General features: G+C 41.5%; 1 protein-coding gene across 5 annotated transcripts in view; it reads right to left on the reverse strand.

Moving 5' to 3' along the window:
* SORCS1 (sortilin related VPS10 domain containing receptor 1) overlaps nucleotides 1–25,432 on the reverse strand; it is a 368,116-nt gene that overhangs the window by 230,281 nt on the left and 112,403 nt on the right. For all 5 annotated transcript variants that reach the window (XM_081912031.1, XM_081912030.1, XM_081912028.1 and 2 more), the window contains exon 2: nucleotides 13,367–13,434. In XM_081912031.1, the coding sequence (XP_081768157.1) occupies nucleotides 13,367–13,434 (68 nt within the window). The remainder of the gene's footprint in view (nucleotides 1–13,366; nucleotides 13,435–25,432) is intronic.

Below are 25,432 nucleotides of genomic sequence, written 5' to 3' on the forward strand. Positions count from 1 at the left end.
GTTAAAGGGCCGGAAAGGAATTTCCCTGCATTGGCAGGTTTCGCCTTTCCTGTAGCAAAACGTCACAACTTTGGCAGTATCAGGCCTTGGGTGGAATCCTTTTGTCCATCTTCCTCTTTGCGGCGGCGATACCAGGGTTCCCCGTTAAAGGGGTTTCTGAAGGGAGGCTTTGACCGTACGCCGGAAGGTCGTCATTGCTCTCCCCTGCGGCGGCGGCGTTACGGGGGCGGCTATCTCTGCTTGAACATATGTTCTCCAGAGCCGGCCCATCCCCCCCCCACACACTGGATAACCCTGATGCTCCCTAGGTCCCCGGCTGGGGACTGGGGAGGGAGAACGCCCAATGCCTGAGCCAAGGTCTACCCACATTTGAAATTTAATAAAGTTGTGGCCAATTTAATCCCATAGCACGTTGTCTTGAGTCGTTATTCCACATGACGGGGGGACCGCGCAGGATCTGGGGACTCCGCCTGTCCACGCAAAAGAAATAATTAAAACACAATTATAACCCATGTAGTACAATGCATTGCAATTGCTACAATGGGCACCAAAATCATTCAGTAGTCTGTCAAGACCATTAGCAATTGTCAAGTTGTCCTTGGGGTTGGGGAGAGTGTTGGGAGACATTGCTTCAGGGATTGTGGCTATCCACGTGCGTGCAATTGGCAGCAGGACGGCAGCATGAGTTTCAGTAAATGAAGACAAAGGTTTAGGAAAACAAATAAAAATATGGCATGCCCTACCAATGGCGTAGCAAGGGCAGGTGATACCTGGTGCTGAAAATTTCTTGTCAACCCCCCCCCCACACACACACACTGAAACTTTTTTTAATTATTTATTGCCTTCAAAAATTTATTTCACATCTTCTTACAAAGGAATGTGGACTCTGAGCCTCTGATAACAAGCAGGCGACTGTGGATAGATACTTAAATCTACAGGGTGGGTTGTGTTTTGGCTTGTGTTATTTTATTTATAGCAGGCATGTCCAACTCCCAAGAGACTGTGATCGACTGGCAGTGATCTACACATTGGATTGACCAAAGCTTTTCTTTTCTTTGCAGAGCCAACTTTTTTTTGGGGGGGGAGCAAGTCTGCCTACCGCCCTATAGCTGAGGGGGAGGCAGCGGGCGGACTGTTTTGGCAATGTCAAAACGCCAAAGCCACAACTTCTATCACAGATGGTGAGTGCCACATAGAATTCTGTCACCCCCTTCAGAGGTGACACCCGGTGCAGACCACCCACCACACCACCTTGCTCCGCCCCGTGCCCTATACTTCCAATCTACTGGTCGCAAGATGTATGTTGGGCCACCAATGCATGGCAAAGCTTAATGAGAGCAGGAACTGTCTCTGACTTTTTTTTTATGTATCAAGGAATGTTCTATGCACAATGAAAAGTACAGGGAGCCCCTGCTCAATGAGAGTGCTAATATATACTTGTAATTAACATGGCCAGTCAAACTTTCTGTATTCTCATAAAAGGGGCCCCACTGATTTGGTGGATTTGGTAAAAGGACAGATCCTGCACATGAAGAGAAAAAAGTACATGCTTACAATGGAATAGCCTGAAGGTTTCCCTAACTTTTCATAGCTGTGCCACACTCTGTCTCCCCTCCCCAGTTATAACTGGAAGTACAGTTCACACTTACACCCAGTCAGGTTTATTTTTAAAGGTTGACATGGGGATATTAAATGCTTTCAAAGGAACCCAGCCTTTTATTTCTGCTTAAGTCATTTTGAAAGGGAGGTAGGCCCGATGTTCATGAAGAGATCAAAAGGCAGGGAACTCAGGTGCATCAAAATAAGGAGTGGTTGACTGATATAATGCCTGGGCCTGGAAAAGCTGGCTGAAAAGAGGTAGGCAGAAGTAGTGAAGAGAAACAGTGAGCAGCCAGCTCTGTGAATGGATGATTTGAGCTCACAAACCTTTAGTTCATTTTTCATAACACACCAGTGAGCACTAGCACACAGTCTGGAAATTACTGGACTAACCTGACACAGTTCCTTTTACTCGTTTGGACAAAATACTAGTGGATTCTGGAAGTATCCTCATTCAAATATGCTGAACATTTCTTTTTTCCTGCCAACAGAAATTGGAAGGCACAGGAAAGATAAAACAGGCTTCAGGCTGTCACCAGCTGTTACACAATTGTTTGCTTATCTGGAAATAAGTGAAGACATTTGGCCTATGTTGCTCTAAGAGTTTTCAAAACACATGCATCTATTGAATGGTCACATAGTGCTCAGGTTCAGAGCCAAAATGCCCCTCTCTGCTCCTTTGTTGAGCATTCCAGGGGCTGCAGACAGGCAAATTGCACACACTGTGAACAGGAAGAAACTATATGCCTCTCCATTGCCTAAGCAAGGCTCATAGGTGAGGCACTGCAAGGGTAGCCAAAGAACCCACCACACTGCAGAACAGGAAGAAAGAGGAAACACACTTGCACAACCTGTTACCTAAGCAACTAGAGATACGTTGTCTCTGTTCCCATTTTGTGGCAATGTAGTGGCAGAGGGTGATTCCATCCAGTTTGCATTTATATGCAAACCTACCTAATTTGCAAAAAACGTTATGTCAGCTGAAACACAGCCACCCTACAAAATCTCGCAATGCAGATCTGCAGGCAGATAATGTGTACAAAAATGCATATACTGGGGTAAAGTGTGCATAAGAATGCATGCATTGATGGAAATAACACAAAATGTGTTGGATGAGGCTTTGCAAAAATGTGTAAATCAGGTAAAATTACATACAAAGGTGTGTATATTAGGATATCTAAAATGCTGCTAAATTTTCACAAGAATCTGCTTTTTAAAAAAAACCACAATGTGGAATGTGGAGAACTGAGCTTAAAATTGAAAAAGATGAGAAACCGAGAGAACAAAATGGAAATATTGGACCATCCCTACTCACAGGCCAGTGCTGACAGACAGACAGTGATGCTTGATTTCTTAACCTCCTGGGCAACACTATATTTTTCACATCTATTTTTCACATCACTGCATAACCATTTAGATGACAATGTTGGGGCATTTGACCAGATGTCAAAGAGAAAAACAACTACCAGACTTTTAGAAGACATCTGAAGACAGCACTGTTTAGGGAAGCTTTTAATGTTTAACAGATTATTGTATTTTAATATTTTGTTGGAAGCTGCCCAGAGTAGCTGGGGAAACCCAGCCAGATGGGTGGGGTATAAATAATAAATTAATTCTTGTTGTTGTAGTAGTTGTTTAGTTGTTTAGTCTTGTCCGACTCTTCGTGACCCCATGGACCAGAGCACGCCAGGCACTCGTGTCCTCCACTGCCTCCCGCAGCTTGGTCAAACTCATGCTGGTAGCTTCGAGAAGACTGTCCAACCATCTCGTCCTCTGTCGTCCCTTTCTCCTTGTGCCCTCTGTCTTTCAGGACATCAGGGTCTTTTCCAGTGAGTCTTCTCTTCTCACGAGGTGGCCAAAGTATTGGAGCCTCAGCTTCACGATCTGTCCTTCCAGTGAGCACTCAGGGCTGATTTCCTTCAGAATGAATAGGTTTGATCTTCTTGCAGTCCATGGGACTCTTAAGAGTCTCCTCCAGCACCATAATTCAAAAGCATCAATTCTTCGGCGATCAGCCTTCTTGATGGTCCAGCTCTCACTTCCATACATCACTACTGGGAAAGCCATAACTTTAACTATACGGACCTTTGTTGGCAAGGTGATGTCTCTGCTTTTTAAGATTATTATTATTATTATTAATTTTATGTGATCCTTGTTTGGTTAGGATCATAAGAATGTAGGAAGAACTTGCTGGATCAGGACAAAGCTCCACGTAGTTCAGCATCCCATTCACATGGTGGCCAACCAGATGTCAATGGGAAGCCCAAAAGGAAGAGTGGAGTGCAATAGCACTCTCCCCACTTGTGATTCCCATCAACTCCACTTATGGAGCATACTCCCTCCAAGAGTGGAGGAAAATATAACCACTGTAACTAGTAGAATTGTCTTCCATAAATTTGTCTAATCCAATTCTAAAGCCACCCACGTTGGTGGCCAGCTTTGCTCCAATTTGTGGGAGAAAGCTCCTTCGCTCACCTCTGAATTGTTTGAACAAGTTCTCTCTCTTGTTCTTAATCTTTCAACATTCAGCCTCACTGGATGTCCACATGTCGTAGAGTTATGGCAGAGTGAGAAAATCATTTCTCTCTCCGCCTTCTCCAAACTATGCATAGTTTTCCCTGCTTCTATTAGGTCTCCTCTTACTTGCATTTTCTCAAAACGAAAAGCCTCAAATGCTGCAAAATTTCTTCATTCGGGAAAACCATACAGTAGGAGGGAAAAAACTGGAACAGAAAAATGTGAACAGCCATCAGTGAACTTGCTACGATGCAAAGTTTGATAGAGTTACAATTCACAAAGATAGCTCGGAGTAAGCAAGAGGGTTTTGTTTTTTTTTTTTTGGATAGCATGAAATGCTCACCACACACAATGAGAATACATGGAGAGGAGATTTCCAAGTACGGTAGTACCTCGGGTTAAGAACCGTTCTTAACCTGAAACTGTTCTTAACCTGAGGTACCACTTTAGCTAATGGGGTCTCCCAATGCCACCACCGCCGCTCCGCCACCACCATAGCTGTCAACTTTTCCCTTTTCTTGCGAGGAATCCTATTCAGAATAAGGGAATTTCCCTTTAAAAAAGGGAAACGTTGACAGCTATGGCCGCCACATGATTTCTGTTCTCATCCTGAAACAAAGTTCTTAACCCGAGGTACTATTTCTGGGTTAGTGGAGTCTGTAACCTGAAGTGTCTGTAACCTGAAGCGTATGTAACCCGAGGTACCACTGTACTAGTGAGAATAGGGTAAGCTCTGCTCCACACACCTTAAAGGACCACATATGGTTCGCCTAGCAAACTCTAATGATGCAGCTGTGCAGAATACCAACACACAGGTAAATGTAATGGCAAAACCTGACTTATTAGCTCCATTTTGAAAACAGAATTAACAAACTTTTAAAACGTTATAGAACTGAAAAACTGTATGAGCAACGCACACCTGCAATTTACAGTTTCTGACTACTAAATGTCAGTATTAATATTCATATTTCTGATTTACATGTCGACTCCTCTGTTGCAAATGGAACAAGGTTCCCTTGATTTGCATGGCAGCAATACTACATTTCATGACTGGATGCAAGACAGAATGCACTTTTAATATGCATAATAAATTGGCTTCCTAATTAATGCAAAATGTCTTATAAAGACCAGCCAACCAAAGGAGAATGCATTGAAGTGATTTCTGAGTCAAGCCAGATTCCTTGGAATCTAGAATATGGTTCTTGCGATACTCATCTGAATGACTTTGATATGGTATATGTGCAGAAGAAATCAATGTATTCAAAAGAGTCTGTGGAGATTAGTTGTGAGGGGGGGAAAACCTTTTAGCCACCTTGCACATTTTTTGGAGGGGGGAGGGGAAGTGGGATACAAATCTAACAAAAAAAATTGTACATTTGGATGTGAGTAAATTTCTTCAGAAATAGAAGTTCATCTTTAATTTTGGGATTTAGGCCTTCTTAGGGGACAGATTTCTATTAAACATATGAGGGGCAGTCTTGTGGCATTATTCATCACCAATAAGTGGATATGAAAGAACTCTAAAGTCAGTCAAACTCATGCTGGTAGCTTCGAGAACACTGTCCAACCATCTTGTCCTCTGTCATCCCCTTCTCCTTGTGCCCTCAATCTTTCCCAAAATCAGGGTCTTTTCCAGGGAGTCTTCTCTTCTCATGAGGTGGCCAAAGTATTGGAGCCTCAGCTTCACAATCTGTCCTTCCAGTGAGCCCTCAGGGCTGATTTCCTTAAGAATGGATAGGTTTGATCTTCTTGCAGTCCATGGGACTCTCAAGAGTCTCCTCCAGCACCTTAATTCATAAGCATCAATTCTTTGGTGATCAGCCTTCTTGATGGTCCAGCTCTCATTTCCATACATCACTACTGGGAAAACCATAGCTTTAACAATAGGACCCTTGTCGGTAAGGTGGTGTCTCTTTTTTTTAAGATGCTGTCTAGGTTTGTCATTGCTTTTCTCCCAAGAAGCAGGCACCTTTTAATTTCGTGACTGCTGTCACCATCTGCAGTGATCCTGGAACCCAAGAAAGTAAAATCTCTCACTGCTTGCATTTCTTCCTTCATTCCTTCATGGATCACTGTCTTGTCGTGGGGAAGGGGCTTGAACAACTCAGAGAAGATATGAGTCATGGCATGCAGGGCCACCCAAGATGGACAAGTCATAGTGGAGAGTTTGGACTAAACGTGCTCCACCTGGAGCAGGAACCAGCAAGCCACTCCAGTATCCCTGCCAAGAAAACTCCATGGACAAAGACAGACAACAGGCATATAAAAGTGAAACTAGACTCAGGCTATATTGTGTTATTTCTCAGTAACACCTCCACTCCTGTTCTGAGATTGCACTTCCCCCGACTGTCACACCTGAGTCTGGGGCACTGTTTGCACTACTCCAGTTGCAAAACCAATGAGACTTGCTTCCCGGCAGATGTTGTTTGCCAGGTGGGAGGACGGGAGTGGCAAAGCAGTGGAGAGTTCTGAATTGGTTTTGCACTGACCTCTCCAACACCTTGGGGACTCCTTTCTCCCCATAAGTGACAGCTGGGAAACTAGTGTTAATGGCTCTACTTCACCCAGTGAGCTACTTCTGCCTAATTACTACCCTTCCCAGCACACTCCTGCCATGAAATAAAATCTTAACAATAGAAACAGTGGTGGTTGGTGCTCCTTGGCAGCAGATACGTCCTCCTTTTGTTTTCATATCTTTGTTAATCTGCTATCCATTCCTTTTGCTAATAAAATGTTTCGGAGATGCAGGGGGAGACACGTCACATCAAGGTGCAAAGTTTCAGTGTGGGAATATTAAAAGAATGTTTCTTCATTTCTGTTCCTTTTTTTGTTTCAAAAGTTATTTTAAATAAGTGAGCCTGGGGTCTCAAAAAGTTATTTTTCAATAGAGTGATTTGCTGCAAGACAAAGAATACAATCAAATAAAGGAAAATTCTTATTGAGTTATATGAAACAGGTATTTCTGCCTTTAAGCCATATACTGAATAATATCAGAGCATCTACAGAGAGAATTGCCCAATTCCCATTACTAAGTGCATTTGCATTGAATATGCACATTCTCTGATGTTTCAGACTCATGGCTGAAAGTCTGATAAACAGATATCACCACCTAAATTTGTATTTCAATTCACTTTGAAAGACAAAGGGAACTGCTGAATATTCAGATTTGAACATCCAGCCTTAGAATCTACCTTAAGAGCCCCAAGGAGAATTTTAAAGTATTAAATTGATTTCAACCCAAGTTTTATGACCCCTGTTCAATACGTTGGTTAATCACTGGCTCCAGTCTCATTCAATTCAATGCTGTTGATACAGGGAGAGGTCTTTAAAAGGTTGGTTTTATGGAAGGATTTGCATGTAGGCTTAACAGAGACCAGAAGTGATGCACAAAAATAAACATCAGACACTAGTGTTGAACACAGTAAGCCCCACTGACCACATCAGCACTGATTTCTGAGTAAATATGCAGAGTTTGCTTTCAAATTCAGACCTCTACCCTCAGGTCAGGTCAAACCCTCAGGTTTACTAGGAAAACTGAACATACAAAGCTATGTGTTTGCATAAGAGGTAATAATTCATTTTTCAAAAATAATTGAAATGCTGTTTTCTAAACTAAGTTCTTAGCCTATTGCAGGGGTGGCAAACCCAGCTAGATGTTTCTGGACTATGACTCCCATTTTCCCTAACTGGCCATGCTGGCTGAGACCGATGGGAGTTGAGTCCAACAACATCTCAAAGGCAATAGGTTAGCATACAAAGAGTCACTGCAGTGGTGGGGCTCATTCTGCACACCCCTGCTTCCCCTTTGTACACGCAAACTGAATGCCTAAAGTGAGTTAAGGTGTTAACCATTTCCAGTAACAATTTTTGAGCCCCTTTTCTCAGCCCCATTTGCTGCTTAGAAAGTGAGAAATGTAAATGCCTTTCTATCTTGGATCAATTTGCTCCTGTTTGCTCCTGCAAACTATAATCCATGGTATTCATGTCAATAAAACCACATCAGTGAAGCAAAGGTTACGGCCTCATTGATGATGATCAGAAAGTGCCACAGAATCTTGCTGTAAAACATAGGATAACATTCAGAGACCTGTGAGACCCCACACTATATATGTGAGATGCACACTCTGAATGTAAGATGCAAATAAAAAGCAAGCATTTCACTGCCTTTTGGGATTCGGTTTTCTTTCTACACCTAAAAATGCTTTTGGACAAACTTTTCATAGGCTATGAGGGAAATGTGAATGGACTGGAGGTCATCCATTATATGCTGGTTATATGTCTTTTACTTTGGATTCACAGAAGCAAAGCCATTATGGCAGATGCAGGTATGTCACAGAGAAATCTCAACATTCTGCAATTTGCTTAACACTTTGCTTTTTTATATTTTTAAAACTGGGGGAATTTTTTTTTTTAAGTAGCTATAGTTCTTGAAGTGTGCTCATGGGTACAATGATCTCAGCAGAGGGAGAAAATGGAAGCAACAAAAGTTCATCCTAATTCAGAATGTCAGAGCATTTCAACATTTATCTTACATGAAGAAAAATCCTGAAGACAATCCACTGGGAACTGAACATTTCATTTCAGTGAAGTCTGCATGTGAAAACTTCCTGGAAGATTGTGGCCCTTGTTACCAACCAACTTTATACACACAGAAAAGCACTTTCCCAAACTGATCCCATTGTTATTCAGAAATAACAGTAACATTTGATGTTAGGCTAGCTTAGTTACAACAGGCAACAATGTCAGCTTCCACGGAACTGACTTTGGGCTTTTTGACACAATAAAGTCTTACCACTGCCACTGTCAACCAGAATGGGGTGACTGAGGAGAAGCGGTAAAACACACACACAGCTTGAATATATCAATCCCATTACAGGCTGGATCCAACTTCTCAATTCAAAACAAGAATTGCATCCTATCCCATCCACTCCTCTGTAAGCTAAAGGTAAAGGACTCCTGGACGATTAAGTGCAGTCAAAGGCAACTATGGGATACAGTACTCATCTCACTTTTAGGCCGAGGGAGCCGGCGTTTGTCCACAGACAGCTTTCCAGGTCATGTGGCTAGCATGACTAAATGACTTCTGGTGCTATGGAACACTGTGACAGAAGCCAGAGTGCACGGAAACACCATTTACCTTCCCGCTGCAGCAGTAGCTATTTATCTACTTGCACTGGCATGCTTTCGAACTGCTGGTTGGCAGAAGCTGGGACAGAGCAACGGGAGCTCACCCCGACATGGGGATTCGAACTGCTGACCTTTTGATCAGCAAGCCCAAGGGGCTCAGTGGTATAGACCACAGCATCACCTGCTTCCCTTTTACTCCTTTGTATTACCTGTCAGTCTACTCACTCTTCTCCAAGAAGAATAAAAGTCTTGGGGGAGAGGGTATTATGCAGCAGAGGAGAGAAGAAGGGAGCCCAGGAGGGGGCATGGTGTCAAATGGAATGCACTGAGCATACTTTCCCACTGGAACATGTGGCTTGATGAGATCATTGTGTGCTTAGCATCTTTTACCACCTTGGAGAGGACTTGGCCTTTTCTCCATCTCTTCACCAATTGTTCCCTTTCCCTAAGGAAGAAGGTTCGTCTTGCAGGAAGAGTGAGAGAGTTAAATAAATAGGGAGTCTTGAGAAACGGGGAAAATTTTGAGTTGGCCAAGTCAAAATCAAACTTGAAAACTCAATTTAAAAATACCACCCTGAATAGTTCTCTCTGTGCCTGACCTATGGTGGCTGTCCCATCCATATAAGCCATTGCTTTAACTGCAGCCATCAGATGAAAAACAGGCATGTGATAACTTAACTTTAGCTTGAAAGTGTTGAGGTGAATTTAAGACAGAACTTGCTCACACTTTCAAGGAAAGGAATGGGCAGTGTAAAACATATCATTCTAGCCACTTGCAGCAGTGTTCCATTGAGAGCGCATCACTGGTTGGCATTCAAAGCCTTGAAGGATAAGGTTAATCACAGTTCTTTAATGTTTGTCTCCACACAGTTTCAATCACATTACAAATGTGGAGATTATTTCCTCCCTCCGTCTCCTTGCCACCACCACCAATTCCCTGCAGATATGGTATCTTTTATTCTGACATTTTACTTATCTTAAACTTAAGCTTATCTTTATTTAGTAGCAGAAACCACTGTTTTCTCCAGAGTCTCAAAGCTTAATCCCTTTTGTGATCTAGGAGATATCTGGGAGAGCATTGGAAGAAGAAAATATATATAAACAAATCCAACTTGACTAATTGTTCTGTGTCACACAAGCTATTTCTTACCTTTACTCCCTTTCTTGAAGAAAAATAAATGCTTTTTTAAAAAAGAAAGAGAGAGAGAAATCAAAAGCACAAGGAAGGCAGAGTCTACCTAGAGGATTATAGTGTAATTAATGCCAAGTCTAGCTGGAGAGAAATCTCAATAACTCATTTCAAAAGTGGAATCACCCTTGTAACTCAGAGCCTGTTGATCCACTGAGACTGGTGCATGAAAAGCTCAGCTGCCTATCGACTTCTCTGCCTCTTACACACTGTGTAGTAGCAGCAGAGTCTTCTGATGCCTAGGACCTCATGTGGATCACTTTATTAATTTCAATACCATTTTAAAAAACACTTTAGTTAAATTTCCAGAGCTAGGTGATTGAAAGAAAGATCCAAACCTGGCAAGTAATCACATTACTGAAAATATATAGCTGATGGAAGAAAAGCTTCATTATTTCTCCTTAAACCCAGACCCGAAAGGAACCATGCTTAATTAATGCATTTATGGATATAAAGGTCAACTATGGTATGGTTTTACTTAAATGACACTGCACAATCTCACTCCTCCATATGGAACAGTCACAAGAATGAGACTCACCACAGCTCCCCATTATGTTGAAACAGAAGGGAACTGCTTAAATGATGGTTAGTTCAAACAACCTAGGCTCAAACCATGGTTCATTCTCCTGCTTGTTCACGAACTACAACTAACCATAGTTCCCAAGTTAAAAAATATCAGGAAGCTCTGGTTAGTGTAAAATGGGAAGTAGATGCTTCCAATTTTGTCCTTGAGAACGGGTCTTTTCTGTAGTGGCTCCCCATTGGTGGAATGCTGTTCCTAGGGAGGTTTGCCTGGTGTTTTCATTATATATTTTTAGGCACCAGGCAAAAGTGCTTCTCTTTGATTTCCTCTCAACTAAAGAATCCATGACAGATGCCATCCAAGCTCTCCTTAGAAATATCCAAGGAAAACAGTTCACCACCTTTTGAGGGAATCTCCTTTCCTATAACTTGTGGCACCCCTTTAGGTATTTGAAGATGGTTATCTCCTCTCAGTCTCCTCTTAGCCAGGCTAAACATACCCAATTCACTCAAGTGTTCCTCATAAGCCTTGGTTTCCAAACCCCATATCATCGTGGTTACCCTCTTCTGTACATGTTCCAGCTTGTCAATATGCTTCTTAAATGTAACATGTTAAAATATCAATATGACCACTTATATTAAAGACTTGATTCAATTGATTCTGCAAAACAATGACCAATATCCAAAATAAATATGAAGACATGCTCACATGTGCCAAATTTTATGAATTAAAGAACTAATTCTACTTGCAAATGTCACATGAAAAATTGGCCATAGGACTTACCTACTGCTTTATTTTTAACCTGCATCATTCTAAAAGTTTAAGAAAAATGAGAAAATATCCCTATATTGAACCTAAGAGGGATGAGGGGAGTCCTTGCTCTCTTCAACCTTCAGAAACTGGATGTCATTTACAGGCAAACAAGATCAAAACACTCATATGCAAGATAATACATTATTTCATTCATTGACATCATACCTGGAAAAGCTTGTAACATTCAAGGTTGCAAAAGGTTGGTATTTTCATTTTATTTCTATGTACTGTTTGATATTTTTAAGGTACAAACACCAAGGTCTACACTAATGTCACAAGTCAAATAGAAATAGCACCCAATAGCCTATTGCTAAACTCTTTAAAAACTTCCTAATATCACTTTTTGTTGTCTCATAGAAAGAACTTTGCAACACGTCTACTGGTAGTCTCTGGTGAGATTAAAGAGAAGAGATCCCCTCTCAGTGCAAAGATCTAATGCCCCAAACCAAACCTCATCTGTACTATTGTTCCCCCATTAGAAGCCTGTCTCCCAGCAGCAGCACTGCCATCTACTGGAGGGGTGAGGCAGTGGAGAAGTTCATGCTTTTAGATTTATACTGTACTGTGTTTTCTATTTATGATATAATAAATGTAGGCATGTTTATTATTAATACTGTAACCATGTAGTAATTTATAAATGCAAAGGAAAACGGGGGGAAAGCAAACACTTGGAACTTCTGTCTTCTTGACAAAAATAGTAGAATTTGTTTTCAAGTTGCTATCCTTCAGATTCCTTTACTCAATGCAAGAGAATATAAGATAACCAGCATGTTTCTTCCCAACATGGGATGGGAGAATGCACAAAGGAAAAACGTACAGTACTTTTATATGAATTAGTTTGGGACACACATTGCTACATTGTTGTTGACGCTAAGCAACTCTAGGTATAATGAGTGACTAAACAGGAGTCCTTTAAAAGCTCCATGTAAGCTTTCTAAGCAAAGAGTAAGAGTTGAGTTAAATATTATATATATGCTAAGTGTGTGTGTGTGTGTGTAGCAGAGGCAGTGTGAATAGAAAAGTGTGAATAGAAAGAAAATATCACTGCTAAGCTTGAAATGGAAATTAACTAATATTGTGGAACAGACTCCCACAAGAGGTGGTGGGCTATCCTTCCTTGGAGGTTTTTAAACATAGGTTGGATGGTCATCTGTCATGGATGCTTTAGCTAAATTTCCTGCATTGCAGGGGGTTGGACTAGATGGCCCTTGGGTCCCTTCCAACTCTAAGATTCTAGGATTCTGTTATTCTATTGGAAAATGAGCTTCCTAATGCACTACTCACCATATTGTAAGAAATAAATTATTACTACAAATTGGAACAACATTAGGTTTTGCTTTCAGTTTTTAAATCAAATTTTCATTTTTAATTAACAGATACATGAAAGCAGCAGTACATCATGTACTGTAGCTGAAGAGGATGGCTCAATTCTGACATCTTCACGTGTGAAGAATGAGCAGGGCCATAAATGACCACTCTGAGAGACCTGCGAACCTTCCATCATGTAAGAAATCCAATTAAATCTAATGAAAGGACTGTACCACAGTGTCCAAATTGTTAAGTAAGTTGGTAATTATTAACTCAGCTTATCTACATACCTCCACAGTGAGCTCTCCGTGATACTCCCCAGGTTGTAGTCATACAGCTTTGTCAGAATTAAAATCACCTGCAGGCACAAGAAGGAAATCATGGTTACTCTCTAACAATTAGAATCTCATAGAACTGATATGACCCAGGGGAGGACTTAGACTGCTGTTAATGGGTGCTTAACATAATTAAATGAATTGCTCAAGCATTTGCTTAACTGATATGGAAGTGTCTGCAGAGACGTCCGCAGACATCGGAATTCCTCTCACCACTGTCTGCCGCGTGTGGCAACTTCTCTCAGAAAAAAGGGAAGGGTCATCTGCTTTACCACTCAAAGCACATGATAAAGGTGAAACGTCAACATGGTGTGAGCCAGATTAAAACTATTTTTCTAGACCTGATGCAGGGGCTCCATGTCAATTAATGGTCAAGATCTTCTACTCTGGCAGTTACCCCCTGCCCCCAGAAATAAGCCCTCACATTGTACAACAACACTGATAGATAAACCACAGACTTTAATAAAGACCCATAGTATAGTATAGTCTTCTAAATAGTATGGAGTCATAGAGTTGGACAGGATCTTGTAGGTCCAACACTCTGTACAATGCTGGAAATGCAGAACAAAGGATGGCTTTCCAACAGCTGCTTGAAGACCTTTGCCAAGGGAACCCACAATCCCTGTTTGTAATTGGTTCAGTTATCAGACTGCTCTTGTGGATAAAATGCTTCTCCTGAATTTTAGCTGAAATCTGTTAATGGATGTAGCCATATTCTCTGGGGCAGCACATAACCATTCATTGATCATTTCTGTGTGATAGATCTTGAGGCCTCTCAAGAGTATTATCATCCAACTAAACATGTTTAGCTTATGGACTTGTCATCCGTACCCCTAACTATCTTTGTTGCCCCCCTCTGTACCTTTTTTCAATTAGTGTATATCCTTTTAATATGGCAGCTGTTACATTTTATGATCTGGAAACTTTTTATTAAAGTTTTTCTTGTTTAACAAACAAACAAAAGTACATATATTGTCCACTTTATACCTGTCCATTTGATGTTTTGTTTGTTTGCCCTAAATGCTGAACTTTGCATTTCTCTGTATCAAATTTCCTTCTGTTAATTTCAGCCGTTTCCCATTCTATCAGGGTCATTTTGAATTTTATTCCTGTCTTCTGAGATATTTGCTATTCCTCCCCGATTATCTACACATTTAACAAGGATTGCCTCCACTTCTTCACCTGAGGCGTTGATCCCAATGTACAAAGAATACCGGGCCTAGAACAGAGCCTTGCAGCACCCTACTTGCAACCAATGATGAGCCCTCCGTGAGTACCATTTTCCAACCAGCTGGAAATCCATTTGATGGCATTATCATCTAACCCACATTTAACCAGTTCATGGAGCGAAATATGGGACATGTTGTCAAATGCTTTGCTTAAAACAAGATGAATTACATCCACAGCATCCCATTAATTGGGTTTACCGACCCAATTAAAAGAAAGAGATTAGTCTTAAATGAAATTTTAAGGGAAAGCTGCATTATATAATTTTTCAGTGCAGATGTGCTTCTGGCATTTCTTAATCAAAGTGTGCTTGTGGCTTCCATGCTAGTTACTGTAAAGTCATTCATTCATTCATTCATTCATTCATTCATTCATTCATTCATTGTGGTAGGCCAGATTCCTCCAACCCCCACAGCCATATATCCACCGTATTGACATTGTGGTCATGTATAGCAAGGGTGGATAACATGTAGCCCTCCATACGTTGATGAACTACAGCTCTCGTTATTCCAGGCCATTGGCCATGCTGCCTGAGACTGGTGAGAGCAGGAATCTAACTGGAGGGATACAGATTAGACACCCACAATACTATTTTTCTAGAAAAAGAGGTGCCGAAATTCACCACGAACACCTCCCTTGTTCTCTTATGATGACAATGGCACCACCCTGAGAGGTGCCAGAACTGAGTTCCTGTGAGTTTCAGCTGGAAAAAAGTCCTGGACACGCCTGGTGTAGATAACACTCCATGGAATATCATTCATATGGGGTAGTTTGCTACATGCTCTGGTAATTTCACCATGCCCCTGTAAAACCACCAAAACATATAGAAAACAGTGGTGTCCCCCAAAACTATGGGCATGCTTTAAGTAATATCTCTGTTGGAGGTTTTGTTAAGCTGTTTTTCGGGTTAACAGGTTGAGTTGCTGACAGTGCCCTTAATTCCTGTTACAGATGGATGCGAGACCTGGCACACTGCTAGCCTGACTTCATTATTTGGTTTACTGCCGTCTTGTATCAGGAGAGCAACTACCAGAAATGCTTTATGTGCAAATGCCCCTCCCTTCCCCATTTTCGTAGTGGGGGATTTATAGGTCTATTCAGGGAGCGGAGCGGCAACATAATTCTGTATCTTCAACAAACAGCCGCCCTGCTGCCACTGATAAGCTTTCCTGGGAGGGCGGTGATTGAAATTTAGCACTTTCCAAGCCTTAATTGGCACATGTCTTTGTCAGGCATACGCACCCGCTGTGGGAATGCCATCTGACAGGGTGGTAGGCAGCCTGACACCTAGCACAAGCTCAGGTTCTCTCTAAAAAAAGTGAAATTAAAATGAAAGTGTCATCAACTTTTAGTAGATCAGAGTTTGGAAAATGGAGGACAGCAGAATGACTAGCGATTTCCAGCTGCAATTAGCTGTTCATCTCTGCTGTGCTCGACTACATGCTTGGCACCATATTGTTTCAGCTGCCATTGTGCCAATAACCCCATATGAACCAATCATTTATTATGATTTATTTACCAACCACATGGCTCCCATTGAGCCCTCAGAACAGCTTACAGACAAAAGCAAAAACAGCACTTGGTCCATAATCAAACAAGTAGCAACTAAAACTACATCAATTAAACTACTTTAAAATCAAGTTTGAAATAGCATTTTATCAAGCAGCTAAGATAAAGTTTGTACTGAAAAAAATAAATCAGGCCAGGTTACAAAAAGTTTCAACAGAAAGACAGAGTGGGGGATAGTGTTTCAACCTATACTGAATTTCAGTTTCAGTCCTCTTGAAGATTTAGGTTCACATTTTGGGCGTAGTCCACAGGTGGGAGCTCTGATCTTGGCAGTGATAAGGAGCACTTCCGGAGAGCTTTTAGGCAGGAGACAGGTGGGTGGAGCTTCACACCTGTCCATCATCTGATGTCAGAATTTTATCAGGTGAGCTTTTTGCCCACAGGGGTCTTTAGAAGCCTCTTCCAAACTGCTATTTTGTGCAACACTTTGAACTGAGTTTCTGAAGATCTGAAAATCAGATGATTGTCAGATCTTCAGAACCCCTGATCAGAGTGCTGCAGAAAATAACACTTTGAGGGGGCTTCTGAAGACATATTCAGAAGCTCTTCTCAGTGTGCTATTTTGCACTTAGTTACATTTCGTTTGGACTCATGCAATGCCCAGCATTCTGTCTAGTGATCAGAAACCAACTAAGCAATTTTATAGCTACCCTGCCTACCCCACTCCTTCCTGGAATAGTAGCAAGTCAGAGGACCTATAAGATATTGTTTTCCCCTCCTCAGTAGGTCTCAGTGATTAGGTTTATGCTCCCAGACTTGATTTTTGTTCCTAGCAGACTTGATTTTTGTTCCTAAGAGACACTCATCACACTTTCTGTTCCTGGGATCCTGGTAGAAATTGTGGAAGGCTGTGTCAAGGGTAAGGAGCTGTGATCAGTTAGGGCATGTCAGATCTCCTGAAACTACAGCTTTCCCATGGGGTCAGCTTCCAGAAAAAAGGGCTATTTATTAGGGTCCAATGACTTCCCTAGATCCCTTGGAGATGTCACCCAGTTCTGGTTCTGCACAGCTGTTTGCAGAAAAACAGCTGAGGACAACGCAGTCTACATCACGTCAATGCTTTTTTGGCTGTATGAAGTGATACTAATGACCCAGCCTAAGAATAAATATTCTCGAGAGATTAAATCTTGGGCTTTACTCATGTTTAAACCACTTCTATGTTAAAGCAATATACAGTGATCTTTAAAAATATGTAAACTGAATAACTATTAGGTAATCCCCTCATCTTTCATTTTAATGCACCCCTTTTATAATACCCCTTTACTTTACAGTATTGCTATGGTGTGATAACCTTTCTTTTCCAATTATTTTTTCTGATAAAGTACATATTTTTTGATACAAAGACAAAAGTGAAAACAGGATAGTAAAATGCATGTTTGCATTGACGAGCTCTCATTTTGTGTATTGTTAGTAAAAAAAGCTATGTGGACCCATCATGTAAAATATTTATTCTTTCATTCTTACTTCCGCTTCTTTGTTGTTTAGACTGTAAAAGGTTAGTTTACATTTAACATTCTTTTTCTCTCTCCCAGGCTGGCGATAGCTAATCTGAAGACCCTAATGAACAAAGACATGCATATTATGTTGTTCTAAATGTCAAAATATGGGTGTAAAGGAATTCGGTAATGTAATGAAAAATAATGCATTGCCCTTTTCTTCTCTTTGTTTCTATTCCTCTCATCTACAGTAATTTCATCAAACAACACAACTAGCTATAGAAGAAGTAAGGAAAAATGAATGTAAGCTTTGCTTACATATCCCCTGGTCTTTGAGGGGCTTTTGTAGTCATGTTGCAGAAGCGAGGGGAACAACATAATGTAAGCAACTAATAGAAGTACTAATAGAAGCACCTCCGGGTGCAAGTAGATAAATAGGGACCGCTTACCAGCGGGAAGGTAAACGGCGTTTCCGTGTGCGGCTCTGGCTCGCCAGAGCAGCGATGTCACGCTGGCCACGTGACCCGGAAGTGTCTCCGGACAGCGCTGGCCCCTGGCCTCTTAAGTGAGATGGGCGCACAACCCCAGAGTCTGTCAAGACTGGCCCGTACGGGCAGGGGTACCTTTACCTTTTTTATATACTCGAGTATAAGCAGACTTTTTCAGCACACTTTTAATGCTGAAAAAGCCTCCCTTGGCTTATACTCAAGTGAGGGTCCTTTGGGGCTCCTCCTTCCTCCTCCGCCACCTTTGCTACTGTCGGTGACGGAGGAGAAGGAACGAGCAGCCTGAAAGCAGCCATTTAGGGCTGCTTGTTCTTCCTCCGCCACTGCCACCACCACCAGATTTGTGGTGTGGTGAACTGGCTTATACTCAAGTCAATAAGTTTTCCTAGTTTTTTGTGGTAAAATTAGGTGCCTCGGCTTATATTTGGGTCGGCTTATACTCGAGTATATACAGTAGTTGTCCTTTAACATTTCCCACTCCCTGCAATGTTTTCCATTCAAGCAATTTGAATTTAATTATTTTCCCCTAACGTATCAAGTGCTCTCATTTCCACTGTTCAGAATGCTATATATAATGCTTCCTTCCTTATAATCTATCATGGTTACCCAGATCAACAGAAGGTGCACTATTAAGAATGCCATCTATGAATAATCATTTTTTAAAAACAAGATAATGGCATTTTATGTGTTAGACAAATTTTTACCACCCAGCCCTTGTAAGCAAACCCTATTGCGTTCAATGATACTAATTCCAAGGGAAGTGTATATAAAATAGCAGTGTGAGAAATGCGCTAAAATTCGAGCATTCAGAAGTGTTTCCATATTTACCAATTTTGCAACCAAAAAACAGCCTAGTTTTTACAATTCTTCTGAAGATGCTCGTGTTCAAGTTTTGGCACATCTTTATAGAAAAGGTGCTGAAGAATAATGCACCAGCAAACAACAAAGACTGTTTCAGTGTTCTGGCTATCCACATATCATGCACAGATGATGTAAATACTAAGAGGACATTGTAAGCCCAAAGTAGCAAAACATGGGAGATTCCTAGATAGATTTTCATGTGCAATTTTCTCTCCTAAAACCAGTATGGTGGGAAATGCTTTGGACTAGAGCTGCAGTGCAAAGGTGGAGGGATATTTACTTTCACCATACAACCTTTGATCTAGGTTCAAATCTTCCCCTTTCCCTATCAGCTGTCATTAAGAAAAGAAAATTAATGGGAAGTTCAAACCATTGATCTCTCATAAAATGTATAATTTGATGTCTGAGATCAACATGGGATCTAGAGAGAAACCTGGTGGTTACCTGCCACTTAGAGGCAGGTATTTCAGAACAAGGGACGCGGGTGGCGCTGTGGGTTAAACCACAGAGCCTAGGACTTGCTGATCAGAAGGTCGGCAGTTCGAATCCCCGCAACGGGGTGAGCTCCCGTTGCTCGGTCCCTGCTCCTGCCAACCTAGCAGTTCGAAAGCACGTCAAAGTGCAAGTAGATAAATAGGTACCGCTCCAGCGGGAAGGTAAACGGCATTTCCGTGTGCTGCTCTGGTTTGCCAAAAGTGGCTTAGTCATGCTGGCCACATGACCCGGAAGCTGTACGCCAGCTCCCTCGGCCAATAAAGCGAGATGAGCCCGCAACCCCAGAGTCGGCCACAACTGGACCTAATGGTCAGGGGTCCCTTTACCTTTACCTTATTTCAGAACAATGCCATTATTTAAATCATAATATGATGAAAAGGGAAGGGGAGGAAACAGGAGCAGATGATGGCACAGAGCAATGATGTCCTCCAGATGAAGAATTCCTAGCCGGAAGTGATCTGCAAGGTTCCATGACACATGAATATTCATAAACACAGATCCAAGCAAAGTAGTTTACACTGTGCTAACCTTAGCAAAAAGTACATCTGCTAGGCCTCCCCATCAGACCAAGAAAGAGATCTCAACTCCCAACTGCAGTAACTGATCTAGGATGAGCCAAAGTTGCTTGCATAGCCATGATCAGCTTATGATTTCAAGCTCCCCATGCATCACAAAAGGCAGCTGTCAAAACAGGCACAAGCTACTTGTTTCCACAAGTCTTTAGGGAATGAAAATCTGTGCCTTTGGAAGATAATTATCTCAAGGCTTGTGCCTTTCAGTTCCAATGCAAGCCACAAAATCCAATACTTGCCCCTTTGAAAGTGTTGGCAGTGTCAAGTTATTTGAAACAAACTCTGGCCTCTGTCTTCAGCCAGGGGACCAAAGGCCACTGGGATGTTGTATTCATGTTTTCCATAAAGAATATAGTGTAAGAAATCCTACAGCTATATTTTATGAATTACAGGGATGCAACTTTGTGTGATGTTCCTAGAAGACTCAAATTACTTTCCACTCTATGCCCAAGGGATCCAACTATTTTGACACAACTTTCAAAAACATGGATACCATATCAAGCCAATATAGTGTCACTTAATCGCTTGGCTAAGCTTCCCTGACACTAATGCTCTTTTCCCCTGGCAGCTACTCTGGCCACTTTTACACTGACATTTATCTAGAAAGATTAGTCACTATAACCCTGTTCATTTTCCATGTGGTTTGGAAGAGGCATCAATTGTACTAAGGAATAGAACGAGCAACCTTTAAGGTATAGCTGGGATGGTTCTATGCATAAAAGAGCAGAAGGCCCACAAACACAGGGTCGCCCTAGCAACAATATGCATGGCGTGAGCCACTTCTGATGTTGCTTTGTTATACCCATGTTCTGAAACAGAAGATAGGCAAAGCCTACTGAAAAGCAGCTCTGTGATGTTGGGATGTTTGCATGTGATTCTGAAATGTATTAACTATCACCACTGCTTTTTTTTTCTTAAAAAAATGTTTAGGGGTACTCTCATTTTCCTACTCATATTGAAATATTGTGCCTCAATGAGGCCAAACTTAGATTCACAAAATGTTTAGGGGTATGCGTCCCCCCACAAAAAAACACCACTGACTATCATAAGGATCTGCAAGCATAAGACCACAGATTCATATCTGATCTTTATGTTTGGGGGAAGAAAACAAGGTTGTTTTCTTTTGTAAATACATTATAGGGAGCAATTTCTGATTGCACAGCTATTTCTAACACAAAACAACCTATCTGTAGGAACTCAATCTTTCCACCTGAAAATATTTTAGTATTTTATGAATCACCAGGCTTCCTATCTACAAATCATTTCCATTTTTCCCCAGTACAATAAGATGCTAAAGTCAAGCAAATAGCTTTTATCACTTCATTGGGGATGGAGTTCTTCAAAGAGAGGCAAATAAATCAACCTAATAAAAACATGCTTCTGCTATAATTCCAAGTGATTTGGTTCTTTCGATTTATAACCTCAGGGCTGGATTGAGAATTTTGTGAGCCTCGAGGCAAGACATCTGCAAGAGACCTGTCTCTCCCCCAATGAACGTGTAATGTTTGCTCACTTCCATCATTGCTCAAAAACACTTAGACCAGAGAAACAAAAGTCCAAGGTAAGTCATAGACTTAACTTACGCCTGCTTTTCCTATGTAGTGGTTCTGCCCATTCCCTGTTTCAATGAACTAAAAGCAAACTCACTCAAAGGTACTTCATAGAGATTTTCAGCCTTTTTGACTCCCACCTCTGACTCTGCCCTGCTTCCCCTTCAAAGGCCTTATCTGAATCTGTTACTGCCCCCTAATTTCTCTCCAGTTCTGTGGGGCTCCTCCAGCCCACTTACCAACAGTGCCCCTGCCACAAATATCTGCCCCACTGTGGTCTTTGGCTTGTTTCTTTATCCAACCCCACTTGATCCTATTCACAAGGTCGTCCCCTCTCACCCACTGGTACTCTCCTCCATCTGAGCCCCCCAATCTGCCAGGTGCATCCCACTCAATACCAGCTGGCTGGCTGCCCCCTTGGCGTAGAAGCCCCACCTGCTTTGTGCCCCACTTTAACCCCTCCAGGATATCACCTCTGACTCCTCCTTCCCTCCCTTCCTTGGGCTTCTTGCCTGTCTCAGGCAAACAAACTAATAAGTACTCTCATCACAACTCAATCAATCAATCAATCAATCAATCAATCTACTCCCTATGTTCATCTCTGCCTTTACTGTCTCCTCCCTTCAACTCACCAGCTCTCTCTCTCCCTCTTCTTCTTGTCCTCCTCTAGTAGCCCCTGGACAGTACCTGATACAGCCTGTCCAATAGCAATGCACCATGTTAGTGGTCCCAACCAACAGGAGTGCACTTTCTTTACCGAGGTCTGATTGTCATTATCAGAGGAGAGAGAGAAGGAAGGAGGGATGGAGGTTGGTGCTACCTGTGGTGCACCATTCAGGGCTACATGGCACACTGATTGAAAACCACTGGCATAGAGAATGAAAAGCTGGCATACAAACTATAGTACACAACAAAGCAACAACATTCAATACTTTGGACTAGACTTTTGGCACACGTGTCAGAAAAGTTGGCCACCTCTGATTTGTCTTCATTAAATGAAGCTATCATCAAGCCCAGCTCACATCAGACTGGCTGGAAAATAACTCCCAACTTACATGCATCATGGACCATGGTTAAAGTGCTTACCCTGTGTAGACATTATCTGTCACATTTAAATGTGTGTGCTGGTCCATACAAGGGTGTTTTTGTCCCTTATGCAGGGACTGCACAATTCCCTGGAACTTTCAAAATCAAACTTTGGAGGCTTTTGCAGTCTTCCCTCTGAGCCGAGAATATTTGCACAAGAAGTAGAGTTATATTTTCTGTTTTGGCATGACTTCTTAACTGACAAAAAAATCCCTCATCAAATGTGTGCATTAGAGCACAAAAGTAAACATTCATAAAAATTCAGTTCAGATCTAGTTTTCTGCTTTCAAGGACTAATGGCCCTGGAGTTGTTTACAAGAACATGGTGCTATATTACTTTTAATATGGCTAATTTTCACTCATTCCTCCATACATCAAACCATTGTTTACCTCTGCTCAGCAACCTAGGCAACATGAAACAAGGAACAAGGAACACGGATTGTGACATCCAATACAATGCTCTCTCTCTCTCTGAGTTTACATGGCACTCTCTGTATTCAAGCCTCATATCTGATAGATTCACTCATATTATCCATAACAAAGTGAGGGCATGTACAAGCAAACTGTGTCATGTCAAAAGTCCCAGCCAGCCAATTGGCTATGACTTACTTGCTTTTACAAGTAAAACTGCTTCTTAAGCAAGCTTCCTTATGGGTAAACAAAGCACTCATCTCCCCTCTAGGTAATACAGACAGCTCACAGAAGTGAGCTGTTCCAAACTGTATAGGGAAAAGAAACAAATCCTTTTTTCAAATATAACAAATAAACACAAATACTTTTCATGCAGCAAATCTGCCGGAGGAACTGTGCTGAATAGTTTGAACTTACCTCACAGCATTTGGGATGGCGGTAGGGATGGGGAGATGAAACATGGAAGTGATGGATGTTGTTGCATTCTCAAGTCTGATCCCCCTGCCCAAAATGTTTGGATTTCCTACATATGTACCATATATAAATATATAGTTGATGCTTTATGAGTGACAGCAAATAGGGAGAAAGAAAATGAAGATAATACTATTTAAGCCTTCTAATACCAAACCTTTATCCATCTGATATTTCACTTCCAACTGTGACAATCTTGGATATGACAGAAGACACCTCACCCCCCCCCCAAAAAAAAACCGTGACAAAAATCTGACTTCTCAATTGGTCATGGCAGAATTAATTTAACAAGCAAGACTGCTTGCTCCAACAAGCTGTCCATCTTGTGGTAAACACATAGCTTTTCTAGACTGATTAGTTCCCCTCTCTCACACAAAATGGCTGCCATCTGTCAGTTCATTTGTAAAAACACAGAAAAACTGTCCAGAGACAGTTGGGCAGCAATAAACACTGGTCTAAAGCGGAGATGGAGAGACTATGGTCCTCTGAGTGTTGTTGGACTGCCCATTAACCCTAGCCAGCATAGCCAATGCTCGGGTATTATTAGAGCTGCAGTCTAGGAGCATCTAGAGGGCCTCAGGTTTCCCATCACTGGTCTATACCTTTGCTACATGATTTTATGAGCAAGTCAAACACACATTTGAAGAGGTACAGTACTTCCACCATTTTCTTGTGGAGGGCTGTTCATTTGGAATAGCCCTCATGTGACTATCACACTTCATATGAAATGATAAACTGAGGAAGATGGTTCCTGGTTTCACAGTTATGAACTGGATTGCAAACTTGAACAGTGCTTACCGAAGTAGCACCCTCCCTGTGGAACACCCTCCCATCAGATATCAAGGAGATGAGTAACTACATAACTTTTAGAAGACATCTGAAGGCAGCCCTGTATAGGGAAACTTTTTTAAGGTTTAATATTTTATTATGTTTTTATATGCGTTGGAAGCCTCCCAGGTTGGCTGGGGCAACCCAGTCGGATGGATGGGGTACAAATAGCAAACAAACAAACAAAAATAATTACTGTCCCATGAACTCATGTGATGGGAAAAATCTCTCTCTCTCTCTCTCTCACACACACACACACACACACACACACACGTCCTGCACAAATTTAAACAAAGTTATGATCTTGCACCACCCAGAAGCACCCAACAAATCTTATATCAAAATCACCTCAGTATATTAGCACCACACACACACACCAAACCTCATTTACTAGATGGTGTCCTGCAGGGTATATTTACGATTGCAGTTATAATAGATCCTATAAACCCCAAACACAAATCTTTCTAGCCAGAAGTTGTAGCCATATGAACTGACCGTTTGTAAGCCACTTTCTAAAGGAGATTGAGAAAATGTTGCAAAGAGGAGGAAAGGTTGGTGTGGAAAACCTTCCTTGGAATAGAATCACTAGATTGTGAGGAGGGAAATAATTAAAACACAAAATCCCAGACTCCAGAACTGCTAGCTAGAAATAATGTGATATATTTATATATATCTGAACACCTAGCAGTCAGCTTATTCTGAGGCTTTCTAAAGCAGATAAAAGTGAAAAATTAGCATGCAATGAATAATTAATTTCGTGCTTTACTGATGTTTAAACAAATGGCTTTCATGAAAGGGATAGGCATTCAAGCAATAAATCACTGTTTAGCTCCCTGTCAGAAGGAAAAAAGATACAACAACAGAGTTATTGAATTGAGCTGCATGGTCACAAGGAAAATGCAACAATGATAAAGGAGTGGAGTGCCCTTGAGTAACTGGACAACCCCAGAGTTAGAGGGGAAGGCATACCTTACAAAATATATCTATGTATGATTGGGAGAGGACAACA

This window comes from Podarcis melisellensis, assembly GCF_964234715.1.
Source record: "Podarcis melisellensis genome assembly, chromosome: 5".
NCBI lineage: Eukaryota > Metazoa > Chordata > Lepidosauria > Squamata > Lacertidae > Podarcis > Podarcis melisellensis.